Source organism: Desmodus rotundus, chromosome 1 (assembly GCF_022682495.2).
Source record: "Desmodus rotundus isolate HL8 chromosome 1, HLdesRot8A.1, whole genome shotgun sequence".
Classification (NCBI taxonomy): domain Eukaryota; kingdom Metazoa; phylum Chordata; class Mammalia; order Chiroptera; family Phyllostomidae; genus Desmodus; species Desmodus rotundus.
This window is the reverse complement of record NC_071387.1, coordinates 174,717,562-174,732,556: the sequence shown is the minus strand read 5'-3', so window position 1 is coordinate 174,732,556 and position 14,995 is coordinate 174,717,562. Positions and strand designations below refer to the sequence as shown.

General features: G+C 33.1%; 1 protein-coding gene across 4 annotated transcripts in view; it reads left to right on the top strand.

The window, feature by feature from the left end:
• KIF2A (kinesin family member 2A) overlaps positions 1–14,995 on the top strand; it is a 74,679-nt gene that overhangs the window by 48,197 nt on the left and 11,487 nt on the right. For 2 of the 4 annotated variants that reach the window (XM_053913348.2, XM_045186232.3), the window contains exons 7-17: positions 552–647; positions 2,108–2,162; positions 2,520–2,682; positions 5,191–5,281; positions 5,415–5,478; positions 6,010–6,101; positions 6,464–6,606; positions 6,978–7,182; positions 7,915–8,025; positions 11,079–11,146; positions 14,133–14,246. In XM_053913348.2, coding sequence (XP_053769323.1) covers positions 552–647; positions 2,108–2,162; positions 2,520–2,682; positions 5,191–5,281; positions 5,415–5,478; positions 6,010–6,101; positions 6,464–6,606; positions 6,978–7,182; positions 7,915–8,025; positions 11,079–11,146; positions 14,133–14,246 — 1,202 coding nt within the window. The remainder of the gene's footprint in view (positions 1–551; positions 648–2,107; positions 2,163–2,519; positions 2,683–5,190; positions 5,282–5,414; positions 5,479–6,009; positions 6,102–6,463; positions 6,607–6,977; positions 7,183–7,914; positions 8,026–11,078; positions 11,147–14,132; positions 14,247–14,995) is intronic. The other 2 variants (XM_045186235.3, XM_045186234.3) reach the window with 1 other exon arrangement.

The window sequence follows — 14,995 nt, the reverse complement described above, 5'->3', positions numbered from 1 at the left end:
TAAGGTATATGTATAACAGATGAATTTTTGAAATAGGTCAAGGGTGGCTTTAATGAGGAATGTTTGATTTAGAATTAACAGAATGCTCCCTGACCAGTGTGGCTCTGTTGCTTGGGCATTGTCCCGCAAAGTGAAAGTTCGCCGGTTTGATGGTTTAATTCCTGGTCAGGACACATGTTTCGGTTTCAGGTTCAGTTCCTGTTTGGGTGTGTATGAGAGGCAACTGATTGGTGTTTCTCACATTGATGTTTCTCTCCCTTTTTCCCTCCCTGCTCCTTTCACTAATAATTAAATACGTAAATAAATGTTTTTAAAGAAGAATTAACACAATGCATGTAAACTAATCAAATTGTGTTTTTAATATGAAAGTGATTCCTAAGCATATGGTAGTCATAACTCTGAAACTAAATTATATCACATCTTCAGTTTTGAGTGTGGACTTAGGGCAAATGACACAAATCTATTTAATTTTCAAACCATATATAACAAATGCAACAAATACCACATTACTGTAATTATAATAAATGATGATTCTCTTTGTCTTCTTATAGGATGTTGATGCTACAAACCCAAATTATGAAATTATGTGTATGATCAGAGACTTTAGAGGAAGTTTGGATTATAGACCATTAACGACAGCAGATCCTGTAAGATTTTTTTTGTAAATCATTGCTCTGGAACTCTTTGTGCTGAACTAAAAACATGCTTGATACCCACTAAATTAATATTGTATTTACTAGGTAAATTTTCCTTTCTTTATGTGCTTATTTCCTACATTTTAAGAAAATTAAAAAATCACCCATATCCATGCTTCTCTTCCATAATTTGATGTGTCAGACACGCGTCCAACAGAGCTGTCCGTTTCAAATGAAAGCCTTTCCTATCTTTGGTTGGGCAGAGCAACAATTAAAGGAGTTATGTCTGAACACCCAATTTCCTTTACTTTTTTTATGGCTTTTGCTATAGATCCCTCTGTCCAATTTACTATCATGTCACTTTCTCAGTAAGTGTTATTTTGGCTTTTAACAGTAAGTGGTGGCTGTTGAGGATTGCAGTAGACCAGGAATTTCATTCTCAAAAAGTGTTCTGCTGTTTTATTACTCAACTCCTTCCTATTGAAGAATGAGAGTTAAGTATTGGACAGGGAATACTTCTGTAATCGGTACTTGTGAAAAGTAATCCATCTGACCTAGCACAAAATACATTTGTGTTCAGCAGGTGTATTATATAGGATTTAATAGAGTTGTTTATAACATTTGCATACCATATATTTTGGAACCCCTTCATGTTGGTACCCCTACTTGATACTTTTCCATGTTTAACCTACTGTTTCTGAGCTCATACTTTATGACAATGATTGGCCAACTTTTTCTGGAAAGGGCTTGATAGTAAATGTTTTTGGCTGTCTGAACCATATGATATGGTATTTGTCACAACTATTCAATTCTGCTTTTGTAGTGTGAAAGCAGCCATAGACAGAATGAATAAATGGGTGTGACTGTTTCAGTAAAACATTGCAAAAGCAGGTAGTGGACTAGTTTAGGCCTGTAGGCCATACTCTGCCCATCCCTGCTTTATGTTAATTGTTATTAAAAGGCAAGTATTGGGAGCATAAATTTTATGAAATATATGTATGTGTAAGAATTGGCATGTTCAAATTATTTTGCTCAATAGTCTCCTGGGAATCATGTTTCTTGTCTATGTAGTTAGTTATCTTTACCAACAACTTTCCCTATAATCCCCCTGAAAATATGTCAATTGGAGGAAAGTTTACTTTTGTTGTATACAGCACATCTTGAAGTGAGTAAGGCAGCTTCTTAATGTGAACTTAGTGCTACTAAGAATATTATTGCACTCTACAAGGTTATTTCCTAATGGTTTACCAAATAACAAAATAAAGGGAGTCTCTGTTATACTCAGAATTTTATAAATACTTGTGTCTGATAATTATTAAAATACATGCAAGCTACTTTGTTTTTTAAGCTTACATATCCTATTTATGCCATGCATAAATTTCTAAAACCTTTGGAAGAAATATTGCATAATTGACTCTTTCAGTGTTTTACATACCACTGATAATCACTGAAATAAAGTATTTTATTTCTAGATTGATGAACATAGGATATGTGTTTGTGTAAGAAAGCGACCACTCAATAAAAAAGGTATGATGCTTATTGAGCTGTAATAAAAGGTTCATTTTATCCTGTTAGTAATTTATTTTATAATAGCAGAAATCAATTTGATTTGGGACAGTTAAATGTAAATCATTTCATTTGTACATAACCATTACGCGGATTTCTGTGATTAATCTGTTGATTTGTTACTGCTCTGAATTACTGCCATTCCTGGTTCTTGCCTCACAGAAATCTTCATTTTTTTAAATTTGTTGTTGAAATATTCTGTCTTATTGAATGACATATTTATAGGATATATATATATTTGCAAAACTTTAATTTTTTTGTACATTAATTCAAATGCTGTAAAAGTTTCTGGGCATTGATTTTCATTTATTCTTTTAGAAACTCAAATGAAAGATCTTGATGTAATCACAATCCCTAGTAAAGATGTTGTGATGGTACATGAACCAAAACAAAAAGTAGATTTAACAAGGTACCTAGAAAACCAAACATTTCGTTTTGATTATGCCTTTGATGACTCAGCTCCTAATGAAATGGTTTACAGGTAGGTAAATTTGTTTTAAATTAGAATTTTGTTCTTATACCGTGTATTCATCATTGTCCTGAAACTTATATTGATCTTGGCATATTTCTCCAAAGGTGTAATATGCTTTTGTATTCTGAGTTTAAACAAAGAAGCATATGTAATACACACTATAATAAATATTAACGCTTGTTCTCTTTAATGCTCCACTAAGTGGTAGTTTTCATTACTGATTAACTTATTATATACATATTATACAACACATATATGGATAGGAAATTTATAAAAAGATGTTGACATTTTCATACCTCTACAAATGGAAAGTGGTTACAAGAGGAGTTTTATTTTACTTTCTAATTTCCTGTACTAGTAAAGAAATTTGAAATACTTATTATACATCAGCCTAATCTGTCTAAATCTTTATTTAGCTGTACCACCACTTAAAAAAAAGTTGCTATAAATCTACTTGTATTTGTCTAATTTTTATCATCTTTAAGCCTTGGGATAGTTTTAATACATGAAATTCTTATGCGTTAACATATTCCACTTCTAAGCAACTCAAATTTACATGTAAAATATATTGATGTCCCAGTAATTTGTATGCCAAGTTTAGATTTTTATACAGTTTGTAAACATTCACTTCTAATTATTATAACAGATTGGTTTATTTCAGTTTGAAATAACAATGCTGCTATATAGAACTTGACAGTTTACTTGATTGCTATGTTTTGTTGTCCTTTTTCTTAATAAATATGACTGCAAAAAGAAAATTAGAGTTACTAAGAGTCCCAAGAATCTGGAGATGTTATAAATGATATGCTATTGAAACCAACTGCATTGGTCTTAGGCTAGCAAACTGGGTGTTCAGTTGTAAAGAAAGAGGACAAAATTAAAGGACTTGTGAATGTTAGAAAGAAATATTGTGAAGAATTTGTTTTAAAGGTGAATTATAATTATAAATTGTATATTTTTTACCTTTTCTGAGAATGGAGTACACTCCTCCCCCCTTACTCTCTTCTCTATTGCCACTTCTGTCGATAACATATGTCTGTTTGCCTTTTATAATCATTTTCAAGAAATCATTATAAATAAAGGTATGTTTGTGTATATGCTAGATTTAGTAAACATTCTTTGGTTCACCCTATATTTATAATTCTTAACTTTACCAGTATTTATTCTACCCCCTTTCTCTTATCCTTAATGTTTATGGATTGAGGAGTTAGACATTTTCTTGTCTAATCAGACTCATTTCTAGAACTTTTCCTGCTCCTTTTGTTCTGTATCTTCCTTCTCCAGTTTGCCCTTTAAAAAAACAGTGGAAAAAATACAATAAAAATATTTTAAATAAATTAAATTAAAAGAAGAAAAAAGCCCTGGCTAGTATGGCTCAGTGGGTTGAGTGCCGGCCTGTGAACCAAAAGGTTGCCTGTTCGATTTCCACTCAGGGCGCATGCCTGGGTTGCAGGCCAGGTTCCCAGTTGTGGGCATGCAACAGACAACTGATCATGTATCTATTGTACATCAATGTTTCTCTCCCTCTCTTTCTCCCTCCCTTCCCCTCTCTCTAAAAATTTATAAGTAAAATCTTTAAAGAAAAAAAAAAGAAAAAGAATCAGCAGAGCTGTAATGTGTTTCACATATATTATTTTGAAGCCAATGTAAAAAGTAGATTTGTTTTCTGTTATACTTTTTTAGTGCTCTGCTCAGTAAAATATTTCTTGTCTCTCCTTCCTTTTCATTTGAACTCTAGTGGTGATTACACCAGTAGCTTTGAAAACTAATCCAAACCTTAATGTTTTGTCATCTTTTTCTTAAATCAAGACTGTCAACTCAGAACTCAATGTCTTATAAATATAGTTTATTTTTACTTGTCCACATTCAGTGAAATCTTACCACTTTTTTACTTACTTAGATGGTCTGAGATAATATTTTTGTATTTTTCTTTTCCCCTTTAGCTTTTCTCTATTGAGATTACCACTTTTTCATTTTTTCTGTTGAAACTTTTGGATTGTGGGGTTTTTTTTAATCATTATATATGGGGTGGGGCAAAAAAGTTAGTCTACAATTGTGAGTACACAAAACACAATTTATTTTTGTATTATTTATTAATTGTATTCTTTTCCATATGAAAACTGTAAAGCTACTTTTGCCCTACCCTCTGTGTTTTACTTGTGTGGATAATATTACCATCTGTTGTTGTTATTTTTAAAATTTTGCTGTGGTCTTCTATAAATGTCATAGCTCAGTTACTCTCAGGTTTTGTTGTCCGTCAGTATTGTGATCATTATTTATTATGGAATTATTGGTTGACATTATGCTTTAAAGAGCTTTAAGCAGTTCTGCAATACAGTTATTTAAAATTTTAAGAAATTAATAGACTCAATTGTGGCCTCACAGGTAAGCTTATTGTTTTATTAAAAATCTTGCTATGAGTTTTATTTATTAATAAGACTCTATATTACCTTTATTTCTTATTTGTTTAATTTAAATATTGAAGGCACATTCTGACTGGTGCATATTATTTTTAAGGTTTACAGCTAGACCACTGGTGGAAACTATATTTGAAAGGGGAATGGCTACATGCTTTGCTTATGGGCAGACTGGAAGTGGAAAAACTCATGTAAGTAATTTATTAAGTTATATCCTGATATGAAGCTAGTTTATTTTCCTTATAGCTTATTTCTTAGAACTAAATTCTTAATATTTATTCCTGAATAATGTCTGTTATTTTTTATTTTCTTTTTAACATACAGACTATGGGAGGTGACTTTTCGGGAAAGAACCAAGATTGCTCTAAAGGAATTTACGCATTAGCAGGTAACAGTCCTTTTTGCATATCATTCGAAATACTCTTCTTGAATATTGTTCAGGTGGCTTTGAAATAAGACCTGGATATTTAAAGGTAACTATAGTACTATATTTACTGTAAATGTTGTCAGTGTTACATTATCAGACTGCTTGAAAAGAACTGTGCATTTGGGGTGGAAATCTTGGTTATATTTATGTCACTGTAATCTGTCACATTGTTGGAACTTACTATTTGCTGTTGAATAATGATTTGTGGAAAGCTTCCATTTTGTGTGGTTATCAGAGCAACATTATCATACCACCTATAATTTTATGCAATTTATAAGGATAGATAGTAGCATCCTTTTATTAAATAACGAAGGATATGGCATCTAAACCTTAAGTGTAAAAAAACTATTACTACTATTTTGTAAAATGAATGTTCACTTTAGTCTTCATTTTCATTATTGATGTTATTTTAGTAAAGATTAACTGAAATGCCTTTTAAAGATAGTATTTGTTGCGTCTTAACAAATTTTCTCCATATGAAATTCTTGATAGCTCGAGATGTCTTCTTAATGCTAAAGAAGCCAAACTATAAGAAATTAGAGCTTCAAGTGTATGCAACCTTTTTTGAAATTTATAGTGGGAAGGTAAGTGGAAACTTTAAAAAATTTTGTTTTAGTTTTTAAAATTGTGGTTAAACTGTATGTAACAAAAAATTTCCTATTTTAACCATTTTTAAGTGTATTGTGTACTTTCACATTGTTGTGTAACCATTGCCATCACATAATTTTTATATGTATTTGGAACATTATACTAGAATTTTGTTAGGAGATTTTTAAAATTCCCTTTGAAACTCTTCAACTCAGATATTGAGCATTTTACTTTAAGTATTATTATTAATTTCTAAGTGAATTTTCAGAGTTGGAATGAATAATTTTCATAGAACTGATTCTTTTCTCTTTAAAGATAGTCTTCTAATTTTATTTTACTTATTTTTTTTTTTTTTTAGGTGTTTGACTTACTAAACCGGAAGACAAAATTAAGAGTACTAGAAGATGGAAAACAGCAGGTTCAAGTGGTAGGATTACAGGAACGGGAGGTCAAATGTGTTGAAGATGTACTGAAACTCATTGACATAGGCAACAGTTGCAGGTAAATCTCATTTTAATTAAGAAAGGGAAACTCAACTTTATTAATCACGTTTAGATATTTTGGCTGTAACATAAAAACAAAGCAAGGATGCTACTCAGTGCATCTTGGAGGCAAAAATCATTGTTCATAAAAGCTTGTCGTTACACCTAACTTTGAGTAATGTGGATTCTGTTGTGTCATACTACAAATATACTAGAGGTGTGCCAGATTAAATTGTATGAATCTGGTTATGTTTGAGTTTGTTAACTCAAAATGTATCCTTTGTATTTAAATCATGAAAACTGGATAGTTTTTTTTTTTTAATGAAAATACTGTGGTTTAAATATAAATTGAAGTGTTTATGTATCAAAATGTCCTTAATCACATTGTAGAACATCTGGGCAGACATCTGCGAATGCACATTCATCTCGGAGCCATGCAGTGTTTCAGATTATACTTAGAAGGAAAGGAAAACTACATGGCAAATTTTCTCTCATCGATCTGGCTGGAAATGAAAGGGGAGCTGATACTTCCAGTGCAGATAGGCAAACTCGGCTTGAAGGTGCTGAAATTAATAAAAGCCTTTTAGCACTCAAGGTAAATAAACTGTATTTAATTGTGAAAAATCTTTTGATTTTAATTATACTTACTCAACTACAGAATAATAGTACTTGTTTAAGTAAGAGAGTTTATCAAAATTTAGTTTTTTATATTTGCAGGTATAGATTTATATTGTACCCAGAAATTTTATTTACATATTATTCATTCTTTTTTGGGTGAATAAAAGATAGGTTAGTTGGCAGGTCAATTTTAAGGCTACGTAGGGAGGTTTCAGAGAACCCTAATCAGTCATATTCTTATGGAGGAGGGTAAGGAACCACAGAACAGGATGAAGAAATAGTTTCTCAGAAAAACGTGGAATTGGTTTCAAAAAGTTAGGCCAGTATTATAGCTCTTCCTTGGTTAGAAAAGCAAAGGTTGGCAGGACTACAAGAAAGCATTCTGTATTTTTTCTTTCATCATGTCACTTTTAAAAGTTTCTTTTTACAGTTATCCTACTTTCTGTCACTCCTAAACACTACTCATAGTCTCCAGAAGAGTTTTTTGAAAAATAGTTTGTTGGTTTTTGTTTTTAATTTCATTTTCTTGAATTAGGATTTATAGCAACATCTTTACTATGCTGTAAACCCATCAGTAGCAGTTTCAGAGCTGATCAGATCAGCTCTGAATTAAATATTAGAATTATAGTAAGAGATCGTTTAAAATACATTAAGAGTACTACTCTTTATAAGAAACCTAATCTCTGAAACTTGCTTTCTTAATTTTCAGGAGTGCATCAGAGCCTTAGGTAGAAATAAACCTCATACCCCTTTCCGAGCAAGTAAACTCACTCAGGTGTTAAGAGATTCATTCATAGGTGAAAACTCTCGTACCTGCATGGTAAGTTTACAGGTTTATTTTGTTTATTTCTTTTAATTCCAAATGAATAATTACATAATACCTATGGGAAAATTATAATATATATTAATAACAATCATTTAAACTTCTTCTATAATGAGACAGACAAGATACTTAAGATGTGGTCCCTGACAGTCTGATAGGATTATATTGCAGTTATAATGCATTCTATTCCCATATCTGAGTCTTCTTGAGGTTGGTCTACATTGAGTATGGGTTATACTTTTTATTTCTTCATATGTCTAGTAACTTTGTATTACATCAGTTTTATTATGAATGAATACCTTATAGATACTCTGGGTTCTGTTGTATTCTTCTAAAGATTATTAATTTTTCTTGTGTAGCAGGAAATTAACTTAGCTGAACTTACTCTAAACTCTTGTCCTCAGCTGTGGGCAGCAATAGAAATTGAAATCTCGGTTTAGCTCTTTTAGTCTTCAGCTGTGTGGTTGGAGTGTGCCTTAACTGCACCTAGTTTAGGGGTCAGTCAGACATCTGGGCAGTCTATATGCAGAATTTGAGTTTCTCCCTCTGTAGTCGTCTCTTCTGGGATAAACTTCACTTTCCGGCTACTATGATCCCCTCCTCCTAACTCTGTCCCTTCTTTTCTTAACAAGTGAAACTCTACATTTCTAATGAAGTTTTAGTTGTCCAGAAGAGCTTGTCCTTAGGCAATAAAGCTATTAAAGGGGGTTGGGGGGAAGTCATTCAATGTTATTTCATTTTTCTGGGTGTTGACCTCCATTTTCTGCCTGATTTCCATCCCATGCTGGTGCATTTAGCATTTAGAGAACTGTTTCTATTTTAACTAGAATTCATAATTATTATCTGACTATGGGCCTAAGATAGCCAGTTATCTGGAGCTAAGATATCACTAATACATTTTTAATAGCTGTGTTAAGATTAGACTTTAATGAGCTATATAGGTATATATACACAAACAGGGTTGGGCAAAATTAGGTTTACAGTTATTTGTATGGAAAATAATGCAATAAGGACTGCCAGCCAAGATGGTGGTGTAGGTAGATACACTGCCTCCTTGCACAACCAAAAGAAGGACAACAACAAATTTAAAAACAAAAAACAACCAGAACTGCCAGAAAATCAAACTGTATGGAAGTCTGACAACCAAGGAGTTGAAGAAACATTCATCCAGACTGGTAGGAGGGGTGGAGATAGGCAGCTGAGGCAGAGAGGACACACAGCAAGGTGGCAGCTGGAGGACCGGGTGGTCCCACATTTGTGTGTGGATAAACTGGAAGGAACAACTGGGGTGTGGGACAGACTGTGCAACCCAGGGTTCCAGTGCGGGGAAATAGAGCCTCAAAACCTCTGACTGAAAACACCTGTGGGAATTGTGGTGGCAGCAGACACTCCCAGCCTCACAGGGGAGTTCGGTGGAGAGACCCACAGGGTCCTACAATATACACAAGCGCACGCATCCTAGAATCAGCACCAGAAGGACCCACTTTGCTTGTGGGTAGCAGAGGAAGTGACTGAAAGCTGGCAGAGAGCTGAGTAAGCAGCACTGTTCCCTCTCGGGACCCCCCTGCCCCACAAACAGCGCCAAGACGCAGCTACGTGGGTTGCCCCGCCCTGGTGAATACCTAAGGCTCTGCCGCTTACCGCATAACAGGTGCACCAAGACAAAAAAAAAAAAAAAAGGCTGCAATGAAGGGACAGATCAAAGCTCCAGAAAAAATAGAACTAAGTGATGCCAAGATAGCCACCCTATCAGATGATACAGTTCAAAACACTAGCAATCAAGATGCTACAGAAATGGTTGAGTGTGGTTGCAAAATAGAGGGAAAAGTGAAGGCTATGAAATGGGAAATAAAGGAAAATGTATAGGGAGCCAACAGTGATGGGAAGGAAGCGGGACTGAAATCAATGGTTTGGAGCAGAAGGAAGAAATAAACATTCAACCAGAACCGAATGAAGAAAGAAGAATTCAAAAAAAAATGAGGAGAGGCTTAGGAACCTCCAGGACAACTTTAAACGCTCCAACTTCTGAATCATAGGGGTGCCAGAAGGAGAAAGAGCAGGAAATTGAAAACTCATTTGAACTGATAATGAAGAACTTCCCCTGTCTGGCAAAGGAAGTAGGCTTCCAGGAAGTCCAGGAAGCTCAGAGAGGCCCAAAGAAGTTGGACCCAAGGGGGAACACACCAAGGCACATCATAATTACATTACCCAAGATTAAAGAGAAGGAGAGAATCTTAAAAGCAGCAAGAGAAAAGGAGACAGTTACCTACCAAGGAGTTCCCATAATACTATCAGCTGATTTCTCAAAAGAAACCTTACAGGCAAGAAGGGGCTGGAAAAAAGTATTTGAAGTCATGAAAGGCAAGGACTTATATCCAAGATTACTGTATCTAGCAAAGCTATCACTTAAAATGGAAGTGCAGATAAAGTGCTTCCCAGATAAGGTCAAGTTAAAGAAGTTCATCATCACCCAGCCCTTATTATATGAAATGTTAAAGGGACTTATCTAAGAAAAAGTGAAGATCAAAAATATGAACAGTAAAATGGCAACAAACTCAACTTTCAACAACCAAACCAAAACAAAACAAAACAAAAACAAACTAAGCAAACAACTAGAATTGGAACAGAACCAGAGAAATGGAGATCACATGGAGGGTTGTCTGTGGGAGGGGAGAGTCAGGGGAAAAGGTAGAGGGAAGAAGCAGCATAAATGGTAGGTAGAAAATAGAGGGAGGTTAAGAATATAGGAAATGGAGAAGCCAAAGAACTTACATATATAACCCATGGACATGAACTAAGTGGATGGGAATGCAGATGGGAGGTGTGTGCAGGGTAGACAGGTTAAAGGGGGGGAAAGTGGGATAACTGTAATAGCACAATCAATAAAATATATTTAAAAAAATAATACAATAATTAAGAACAATTGAGAATAAGAAACTGTGTTTCACATACTACAAATGTAAACCTACTTTTGCCCTACCCTCTGTGTCAGCATTTCTGTCTTCATTGTTTAAAACATTTTATTTACCTTTGTATTTTTCCCCCCATAGATTGCCACAATCTCTCCAGGAATGGCATCCTGTGAAAATACTCTTAATACACTAAGATATGCGAATAGGTATGAGAAATGGTTATCCAGTTTGAAATTTGAGGGGAATAGAGCAGTATGATTTGATTTAATATCTGATAGAGTAAATATTGTTCTTTCAATTTAAAAAATTTTTTGCATGATATTTGGAATCATTGTGTGAAGTTCTCAAAGTAATTGGAAATGTGTAATTTGGGAAGAGATTTAATTTTTAGTAGAAATGGTCTTTCTATTCTAGAGCATTTCATAATTTACTACTTTTGAATCATGCAAATTCTTCTTAGTATGTTGAGACTCTAAAGTAAGTATAAGGGGGCCGATCCGTATTTCTTAAATTGTTTTGCTATATGCTGAAAATTATTTCTGAGAATATTAAATGTTATACATGGTAATTTAGGGTTTAAAGTAAGTAGTGACAGCACAGTTCTTTCTGGTATTATATATGGGTTACATTTTTATTATTCGTGTCAGTAGTGCTACAAATTATAGTAGGTAACTGAATATTCACAGATGAAAGGTCAAAAAACATTATAGACTAGGAAAGCAGTTCATTCCTGATAGTCACGAAATGCCCTTGGAATTTTGGATTATGATGGGCATATTTGTGTTTGTTCCATAGATTGTTTCCATTGCACTTGTTTTGAGTAACTATAGCTTTAAATTTCTGTTATCACATACTGCATTTGTGATTTAAACCTAGAGAAAAATTCCTCTTTGCCGTCCTTTTCTAGTCAATTAATTTTATTGAATAAAAAGTATTTTCTATTTCTTTGTTTTAATTGGTATAGAAGTTTTCATCTTTTATTAAAATGTGAAACACATATACATACAGAAAAGTACCCAAAATGTAAGTGAATAATTTAATGAGTACTTATAAAATGAAAATTCCTATTATTAGGTTGGGAAAGAAAGCATTTCCAGCCCCCAAGAAATTTCCCCGTGTACCCCTTCCTGAATAACATGCCCAAATTAATTAATTAATCTCTAACCTGAAGCAGCTATTGCCTTGACTTCTTTGGAATATTTTGTTTTTTTCCCCTCTGGTTTTAAAAGTGTTTTTACTACCCATGAATTTATCCCTGAACAACATAGGTAGCCTATTTGAACTTTACATAAATGAGATTGTACCCTTTGTTTGTATCTTGCTTTTGCTTCAGCTAAAGAGATGTTTTTAAGTCATAGTAAAAGTTGTTGGAAAGTATAAACTTACTGAACTTTTTTAAAAAGATTAAAATATAGTAGCTTCTTTAATATATAACTTTATTTCTAAATTTAGTCTCTTTTAAACTTTGAATTATAAGCTTCTAGCTGCAAGCCTGTAATAAACATTTTTGGTATTGTAGGGTATTTATCATTAATTTAAAATGCCTCTTGTTTAAAAATTGTTTATGGGAGATGTGAGGAACAGCTTAATATAGTAGAATATTGCCATCTTATAGAATTAAAACAAATAAAAACCCTCCATGTCTAGACTTCTTGCTGCAAAGGAGTTCCCTAATGTGAGAATGATCCGTCTGTCTTGTCTTTTCTCTAGTTTGTTTAGGTCCAAGTAAAATGTTTTGACTTATTATCATGTAATGTAATTTGTTTGCACATGATGAACTGTCCAGGGCAAATAATTCTGCCTTTTATTTCCAAATCTCTAGTAATAAAGATTTTTCAACCCCCCCTGGATATAGTGCTCATTGGAGGAATGTAAATAATTCCTGCATGTAGAAAAGTTTAGGTTGGGCAAGAGGGCTTTGAATAGAGGGAAAGTATGGTTAGGTGCTGCTAGGGCATCTGAAATAGGAGATTCTTAGAACAAGATAAGAAATGGGGTTGGGAGTAAAAAGAATTAAGTAGTATTAGGAATTTAGGTTTGTCAGCGTGGGTGGTAAATAAGCTTTCCAAAGTGAGTATAAAGAATAAAAGGCAGATGAATCCAGTATTGAACCTTTGGCACAGACATTACCAATAGGTCAAAGAATGATTGTAGATAGAAGAAATATATTAGTTTGATGTACAATAAATTATTAGTTTGACCTACATTACTCTTCCTGATGCATAAAACATTAATTTCATTTAGTTCCACCTAAGATAAGTAGTGAGGAAAACAGAATATGGTTAGTATACACTGGAAGTGTTTATCGTAAGATTTATAATAAAAAAGCTAGGTCTGAACCTCAGTTACGCCCCGTTCTCATTGAATGACCTCGGGTAAGGTACTTTACTGCTCTGAAATAATTTCTCATCTGAAAGATTATCTTCAGTATTTAAAGAATATAATGCCTAAACATTTCTAATAATATCTGATATGGAGGAAGTACTTAAGAAATATTGCCTACTATTATGAAATGGGATGGTCCCAAAAAGAACATAGGGGGGAATCACAAAGATTGGATCAGAAAAGCCATAATTTGGTTAAATATAACCTAAAGACATTAGCAAAAGCAATTTGAATCCCATTGCTAAAGGCTTTTCTCAACCAGCATTTTTGTCTGAATCACTAAACACAAAATTTGTTGAATTACTATTTTCTCAATTGGTACCAAGGATGCTTCATAGGTAATACCATTCTATATGCACACAAAAAAGAATTTAATCCTTACAGACAGTGGGTGCCATTAGAACTTAATTGTCTTGTGTTCAGTTTGAAAATACTGCAAGAATGTTGAGGACTTATTAATGCTAATAAACCATGGTATTGATTGCACAAGGAAATTAGATTGAGTGGTCATGTAGTTAAATAAGGGCTATTTCAAATTTATTTGAGGGTCTAGTTAAACTTTTAGGAAGGATCATGAGGAAAGGGGAAAATACCGGAAAGGAAAGACGGTGTAGGAGGGAATCAATAGGACAGTGGGATTTTTAAATCTTAAAGTGGATTATTTTAAAAATATTCTAAATACATTAGGTCACAACAATGTTACTATCCTTTGCTAAACAAACTGGGTACTAAATGAAAATTTGAAATATGTATTACTGTCTTTACAAGAGCATTTTCTTTTAATTTGTTGCTGTTTTGATGCTGCAGAGTAAAGGAGTTTGGAATTAGTCCATCAGACATTCCCTTCTCACAGGGTAGTGGCAGTCGCCCTGATCTCTCTCCTTCTTATGAGTATGACGACTTTTCTCCTTCGATTACCAGGTCTACTTCATTCTATACATAAGATATTTATTATAATAGCTTCATTTGAATTGTGCTGTGTATAAATATTTCATTTACATTTTTTCATCGTGAACCATTTTATTTTTCATTTTCATTTTGTTTGGCAGGTGATGGTTGTACTGCATGATCTTTAATTTCTGTGTACTTTATTAATTTATTTGCTTTAAAATGTTGATTTAGAATTCAGGCTTTCTATTTTTCCTCATATTATTAAGGATGATGTCATCTCTGCAAATTTACCATTGAAAGATAAATTCTTTAAAATGAAAAGTTTACCTTTATTCTGTATGCTGTTGTAAATTTCCTTATCTGCAAGGACGTAACAAGGATCCTTTTGACTTAGAAAATGTACATTCTCCCAAATGTGTAAATTTAGTGTAATTGGTAAACATTTTTTAAATGATGGAACTAATTTACATTTTATAATCTTTATACATTGGAATAAGATTATTTCACATGTAGCTATTTAAATTGAGCATTAGAACTACCAAAACTCTGCAAAGTGGATTGGATTCTCTGATTTTGGCAATGATTCATTTATTGCTCTAAGTGCCATTGTTAGCATTTTTCTGTTCATATAGTTTAATTTCAACAGTAGTCTCTTACTTACTTTGAAATACTGAATCTACATTATAATTCTCATTTATTATGCATAATAATTATATTTGAAGTAATTGTAAAATTATCTAAATAAATATGTAAAGTTATACAGCTAAATATCTCTCTAG